We start from the raw sequence: 7,500 nt of genomic DNA, 5'->3' as shown, positions 1-7,500 counted from the left end.
TGGCGGCACAGATGGTGCAGTGGGTAGCACTGCCGCCTCACAGCAAGGAGGTCCTGCGTTTGAATCCCCGTCGGCCGGGGCCTCTCTATGTGGAGTTTGCATGTTCTCCCCGTGTCTGCGTGGGTTTCCTCCGGGTATACCGGTTTCCTCCCACAGTCCAAAGACATGCAGGTTAGGCTGATTGGAGAGTCTAAATTGCCCGTAGGTGTGTGTGAATGGTGTGTGTGCCCTGCGATGGACTGGCGACCTGTCCAGGGTGTATTCCTGTCTTTCGCCCAATGTATGCTGGGATAGGCTCCAGCCCCCCTGCGACCCTGATCAGGATAAGCGGGTTCAGATAATGGATGGATGGATAGTTCAGCCGCCACAGCAAACCCAGCTCACTCACCTCCGTGTCCTTCTTGCACACTTTGGTGATGTCATTGTTGGAAGACGCCTACAAGACAAAAAGCCACGCAACACCTTGTAACACAAGACCGTAAGGCTGAGACGCTGAGGACAGACTCGTGTTGCAGCAGGGTGTGTGTGTGAGTGTGTGAGTGTGTGTAGCAGTGGGGTGAGTGTGTGAGTGTGTGAGTGTGTGTTACAGTGGGGTGTGTGTGTGTTACAGTGGGGTGTGTGTTACAGTGGGGTGAGTGTGTGTAGCAGTGGGGTGAGTGTGTGTAGCAGTGGGGTGTGTGTGTGTTACAGTGGGGTGTGTGTGTGTTACAGTGGGGTGTGTGTTACAGTGGGGTGTGTGTGTGTTACAGTGGGGTGTGTGTGTGTTACAGTGGGGTGTGTGTTACAGTGGGGTGAGTGTGTGTTACAGTGGGGTGAGTGTGTGTTACAGTGGGGTGTGTGTGTGTGTTACAGTGGGGTGTGTGTTACAGTGGGGTGAGTGTGTGTTACAGTGGGGTGAGTGTGTGTAGCAGTGGGGTGTGTGTGTGTTACAGTGGGGTGAGTGTGTGTAGCAGTGGGGTGTGTGTGTGTTACAGTGGGGTGTGTGTGTGTTACAGTGGGGTGTGTGTGTGTTACAGTGGGGTGAGTGTGTGTTACAGTGGGGTGAGTGTGTGTTACAGTGGGGTGAGTGTGTGTAGCAGTGGGGTGTGTGTGTGTTACAGTGGGGTGTGTGTGTGTTACAGTGGGGTGAGTGTGTGTTACAGTGGGGTGAGTGTGTGTTGCAGTGGGGTGTGTGTGTGAGTGTGTGAGTGTGTGTAGCAGTGGGGTGTGTGTGTGAGTGTGTGAGTGTGTGTTACAGTGGGGTGAGTGTGTGTAGCAGTGGGGTGAGTGTGTGTAGCAGTGGGGTGTGTGTGTGAGTGTGTGAGTGTGTGTTACAGTGGGGTGTGTGTGAGTGTGTGAGTGTGTGTAGCAGTGGGGTGAGTGTGTGTAGCAGTGGGGTGAGTGTGTGTTGCAGTGGGGTGAGTGTGTGTTACAGTGGGGTGTGTGTTACAGTGGGGTGTGTGTGTGTTACAGTGGGGTGAGTGTGTGTAGCAGTGGGGTGAGTGTGTGTGTGAGCGTGTGAGTGTGTGAGTGTGTGAGTGTGTGTAGCAGTGGGGTGTGTGTTACAGTGGGGTGAGTGTGTGTAGCAGTGGGGTGTGTGTTACAGTGGGGTGAGTGTGTGTTACAGTGGGGTGAGTGTGTGAGTGTGTGAGTGTGTGAGCGTGTGAGTGTGTGAGTGTGTGTTGCGTGTTGCAGTGCGGTGAGTGTGTGTTCTCTCACCAGCTTGCAGTCCCTCCTGCAGTCCGCTGAGATGGCCAGCTCACAGCAGCCCAGCCCCACCCAGCCCTCCTGCTTCCCGGACACTCCTGCCACAGAAACGGAGGACTGCCTTTTACATTATTATTGGCATTTTGGCAGACGCTCTTATCCAGAGCGATGTACAGTTGATTAGACTGAGCAGGAGACAATCCTCCCCTGGAGCAATGCAGGGTTAAGGGCCTTGCTCAAGGGCCCAACGGCTGTGCGAATATTATTGCGGCTACACCGGGATTAGAACCACCAACCTGGCGTGTCCGTCATTTACCTTAACCACTACACTACAGGCCACCCCTAGCAGCATGAGCCAGTTTAACGCCGCTAGGCTTTCCAGAATGTTCTTGCCCTCGGAAAACGTTGAGACTTCCGCTCCGACCGACTTTCCGATGAACCGTTTAATTAACCCTTTAACCCTCCTGTTATGTTAAGAGTTTACGACCGCTTTTAGTTTTTGACCCCAACAGTTTAAATAAACGCAAAATGATTTCACAAGAATAAGATCGACTGTCTGATTGCATTCTGACACTTTGCTTATCACCTTCCTATTGTCTCCCAAATGGTTGTCTTTAGAGTCTGAGGCACAGTCTGTGAAAGTTTGTCTTTAGAGTCTGAGGGACAGTCTGTGAAAGTCTGTCTTTAGAGTCTGAGGGACAGTCTGTGAAAGTCTGGCACCTGTATGGGAGAGTGCCACCAGAATCATCCTCAAAGAAATCTGAGATAAAAATAAAAATGGCAGAATATTTTCTGACATTTTATACAGTTACAGAAGGGTCAAAATAAACCCAAACAACACATGCAAAGTTGGTACAGGACTTCTGAAAACACTCTTTTATTTACTATTTAATCAATAAAAATGTTTAAAAATCATACAGTGTCAAGATGAAAAAAATCTTAACCAGTTTTCAAAAGACGTTAAACGCTGAATGGGGTCAAATTTACCACAAACAAAATAGGAGGGTTAAGGCGTGAGGTCAGAACATCTAAGTCTAATGCTGATCAGTACTGGTGATGGAAAGCAACGCGGTTCAACGGAATTCAGAAAAAGAAAAATTTCCCAAAAAGCCAATCTTCAAAGGCTTAAAGGGTTTAATTGTGTCTCTCCTTCCTCGTTATCCACACAACATGCTCACCAGGCAGTGTGGAATTGATGCAGGTCCAGAGTTCATTCTGCAAGGCAAGAAAAGGTTTGTAAACAAAACACCTCTTTATCGCCAGAGCAACACAAATTACTTCAGTCACTGAAGGACCGGGGGAAAAAGGAGACGGCAAAACGGTTCAAAAACCGTAATTTTATTTCCGATTTGTTTTGTCCTCAGCCAGAAGAGCTCTTTCATGTCTCTGGCGCCAGAAGAGAGGAATTTCCGAGAAAGGAAGAATGTTCATCCTTGTGCGTGCGTCTGAAGGAGGCCGAATTAATCATATCGCTGATGGACAAACAATATCCAAGATGAATCAAAACCATCCATTTTTACAACCGGCCCAGACCTCCGCACCTCATCGGAGAAAAGGAGAAAACATTAAATACATCTTGCAGAGCTAAAACTTCCTTTCATCACTTCACATCCGAAGTGAAAGGAGCTTTTTGAAACCCGAGAATGGAGCTGTGTGCTGCATCCAGAGGGAATAAAAAAAATAAAAAAAACGGGCCTGTTTGCCAATTCTTTAATCATGAATCGATTTCTGATAGCGCAGAAATGCTCTGATTGTGAATCCATCACTAGGAAGCAGCAGGTTTGTAATGAACAATGCATACGCTGCTAACACCTGGACTGCTTCCAGAGTTTAATCTTTGGATAATGTTTTAATTAGCATTCACAACATGAGACCAGTCCTGCAAGGGCAGCTAGACTAGCACTTAGCACGTAGGAAATCCACGTAGGGGCGACATTGGCTCGGTAGGTAAGAGCAGTTGTCTGGCAGTCAGAGGGTTGCCGGTTCGATGTGTTGAAGTGGGTGTGTCGAAGTGTCCCTGAGCAAGACACCCAACCCCCGGTTGGTCCTGGCGAGCTGGGTGGCACCTTGCATGGCAGCCAATCGCTGTTGGTGTGTGAGTGTGAGTGTGTGTATGAATGGGTGAATGAGAAGCATCAATTGTACAGCGCTTTGGATAAAGGCGCTGTATAACTGTCAACCATTTACCATTTACCAAATCCACAGTGAATGTTGCAGGTAATAACCCTGTCACTCACCACAGATTCACTTCTACAAGAGCAGCTAGACTGGCACTGAGCACGTAGGAAACCCAGAGTGAATGTTGCAGGTGCTAATCACGTCACTCACCATAGATTCCGGGCAGTAGCTAGGCAGCCTTTGGAGCAGGTGCTTCAAGCGCGACTCGCTCCTGATCGTGGAGAGCTGCGAACACGGACGGATGCGGAAGTGAGCATTATGAGTGTTATACAGACATACCTATAACAGGCGTGTGGGTCAATGAGCTGTTTTTAACAGGCCCGGGTCAATTACGGCATTGTTCAGGATTCAAATACTTTCTCTGCACTCGGCTGATCGTGCCTGGTTCAACTGAGCCAAGAGGACGAGAACGCAGGGTCACAGGATCCAACACACCGGACACCCTCAGTAAAGCGCAGAAAAGTATTTGAATCCAAAACGATGACAGATTTGGCGGACAGCTGCTGCCATGTCAGGGTGACAGGCTAACGCTGCGCTGGCACGGGTTCCAAGCACCACAGAATTCGGGAGGTTTTTCGGAAGATAAGAAGATAAGACAGTCATTATTCAGAGGTCGGGACAAGGCGCTCTGAAACGGAACAGAACCCAGGCCGTACTTTCACAACCGTTTTGAGACAAAACATGGCAAAGATGAGAGGACTCAGATCTGTATAAACAGCTGTCGGCTTTACAAAGCGCAAGGGGAGCTGCAAAAGGCCGCAAATCCCAGCATTTCCCTTGTTCGGACCTGGCCCGTCAGGCGTTTGGGTCGACCTGGCGGTAACTCTACACCTCTCCTCCACCCCGGCGCCCGTACATCACGCGAAAGAAACAGAAACGTCTCAGCGGCCGGGGGCCTGGAACACGCTCAAAGGAAAGTCTCTGGAAGGTTCTGGAGGGAGGACCGGAACCCGGGAGAACCTACGACTGTTCCGCCGCACTTCATCAAACCTTCCTCAGGAGAGGAGAACGAGAGACACCAGCAGGAGATATGACGTTACGTTATTGGCATTTCGCAGACGCTCTTATCCAGAGCGACGTACAGATGATTAGACTAAGCAGGAGACGATCCTCCCCTGGAGCAATGCGGGGTTAAGGGCCTTGCTCAAGGGCCCAACGGCTGTGCGGATCTTATTGGGGCTACACCGGGGATCGAACCACCGACCTTGCGGGTCGCAGTCATTTACCTGAACCACTACGCTACAGATCCGCCCGACAGATATGGCAGTGGGTTCTTCCTCCAGATTCTAAGGAGAAAGGCATTCTGCGGTCTGTTCCGAGACAGCGGGACCATAGAACTGTAAGGTTCTAAGTCAGATCTTTTTCAGAAATGTGTTGGCGTCATGCATATGTTGTCTGTTAGCTGTTAGGGTATCTGTCACATTGATCTCAGAAGCACTGTCCACTCTCGCTGTGTTAGGGTGTGACCGCTCTGAAACTCAAGATCTCAAAACTACTTGGCACACAGACAGAAACTTATAAAGGTCACTAGTTGCTACAGAGCTTACTGTAATTGGGTTTAACAAAACATAACATAACATAACATAACATATCATATCATATCATAACATAACATAACATAACATAACATAACATAACATAACTTAATTTAATTTAATTTAATTTAACTTGACATAACATGATGACGTGAACAAGCCATCCAGCCCAGCAATGCTTGCCTTCCTACCACTAAAGTGTACTTAATGCTATGAGGGCTAGTTGCCCTCGAGTGACATAATCAAGCAGTACAAGTTTCGAATATACCGCAGGACACACTCTTTTTGTCCCTCTGCGCTTCCTGTAGGCAGTCCAGCTCGAGAGCCAACTCGTTTCATGGCTCCGTGGCAGTTATTAGCAATAAAACATGTAATAAAAGCAGTGCCCGGGGTTCGAATATGTCATCGGCCGGAGCCAGAAGAGGCGCGCGTCTATCTGAGGTCAACGCTGCTCCCCGGCCAAAAAAACATCCCGCAGAGAAACTGGAGCCTCCGCAAACAGACTGGATTCTGGGATTCTGGGATGGTCTGCACAGCCTCTTCTGAAACAATAAATCTGGAGAGGACAGGGGTGTTGTGGGGGTTGTGCGGGCGCCTATGAATGCTTTTACTGAGGACGGTGATGTCATTCTCAGTTGTGTGGTTCAAAAACCAGAGGGGCGGGCGGGGGGGTTACCCCTGTTTCCTCCCCCCCCCAATGTGTACAGTCTACAAAATGGAGACTTGTGAGGGCACGGTGGGGTCGTGAGTGTAACCGCGTAACAGATCCGGCCTGCTGACGCGATTCGCGGTTTTCATTCTCTCCGACCGTACATCAAAGTGACTCAGAGGACAACACAACTCCTTCTCTGACAGGCTTCACAACGGCCGTGCCCGAAACAGCATGCTCGCCTACCGCTGAGTACACAAGTTGTGTACGGATGGTATCTATACAATGCACAATAAATACGCAAGCCACATCAAAGGAACTGTGAACTCCCCGATGCTGTTTTAAGGAAAACGGTGACATAACATAACAAGGGTCCAATAGAAAAGTACTGGCTGGAAATACAACCTCTCTATATCTGGTAGGTATTATGGCAAGAGTGCTGTTTTGAACGTCTTTACCGTTGCTATGGGGGGGGGGGGGGGGGGCAGGCCAAGAGGGTGGGGCAGAGCAGAAATGGGCGTGGCATGGAGGAATGGGGCGTGGCATGGATGAATGGGGCGTGGCATGGAGGAATGGGGAGTGGCATGGAGGAATGGGGCGTGGCATGGAGGAATGGGGCGTGGCATGGAGGAATGGGGAGTGGCATGGAGGAATGGGGCGTGGCACTGAGAAATGGGGCGTGGCACGGAGGAATGGGGCGTGGCACGGAGGAATGGGGCGTGGCATGGAGGGATGGGGCGTGGCATGGAGGAATGGGGCGTGGCACGGAGGAATGGGGCGTGACACGGAGGAATGGGGCGTGGCATGGAGGAATGGGGCGTGGCACTGAGAAATGGGGCGTGGCACGGAGGAATGGGGCGTGGCACGGAGGAATGGGGCATGACATGGAGGAATGGGGCGTGGCACGGAGGAATGGGGCGTGGCATGGAGGAATGGGGCGTGGCACGGAGGAATGGGGCGTGGCATGGAGGAATGGGGCGTGGCATGGAGGAATGGGGCGTGGCACGGCTGTTCTGACGTCTCCTACCTGATCACAGGCCTCCCTACATGTCGACAGGTCAGCCGCGTGGTGGCAACACGATGAATCTGTGAGAGAGAGAGAGAGAGAGAGGGAGAGAGAGAGAGGGAGAGAGAGAGGGAGGGAGGGAGGGAGGGAGGGAGAGAGAGAGAGAGAGGGAGGGAGAAAGAGGGGGAGAGAAAGAGAGAGAGAGAGAGAGAGAGGGAGAGAGAGAGAGAGAGAGAGGGAGAGGGAGAGAGAGAGAGGGAGGGAGAAAGAGGGGGAGAGAAAGAGAGAAAGGGAGAGAGGGAAGGAGGGAGGGAGAGAGAGAGAGGGGGAGAGAGGGAGAGATAAGCTTCAGCCCTGGGTCCACACTTCCTTTACATGGCACCCTCTACACAAGTCTGTTCTCACAACAGGACATCATCATCACAAGTAACATCTCTGTCCTCCTC

General features: G+C 50.8%; 1 protein-coding gene across 1 annotated transcript in view; it reads right to left on the bottom strand.

Moving 5' to 3' along the window:
* reck (reversion-inducing-cysteine-rich protein with kazal motifs) overlaps window positions 1-7,500 on the bottom strand; it is a 62,058-nt gene that overhangs the window by 43,163 nt on the left and 11,395 nt on the right. The window contains exons 2-6 of the mRNA XM_061255260.1: window positions 7,076-7,134; window positions 4,015-4,089; window positions 2,865-2,901; window positions 1,699-1,784; window positions 389-436 (exon numbers count right to left, since the gene is read on the bottom strand). Coding sequence (XP_061111244.1) covers window positions 389-436; window positions 1,699-1,784; window positions 2,865-2,901; window positions 4,015-4,089; window positions 7,076-7,134 — 305 coding nt within the window. The remainder of the gene's footprint in view (window positions 1-388; window positions 437-1,698; window positions 1,785-2,864; window positions 2,902-4,014; window positions 4,090-7,075; window positions 7,135-7,500) is intronic.

Source organism: Conger conger, chromosome 9 (genome assembly GCF_963514075.1).
Source record: "Conger conger chromosome 9, fConCon1.1, whole genome shotgun sequence".
NCBI classification, from domain to species: Eukaryota; Metazoa; Chordata; class Actinopteri; order Anguilliformes; family Congridae; genus Conger; species Conger conger.
This window is presented reverse-complemented; position numbering and strand designations above follow the sequence as displayed.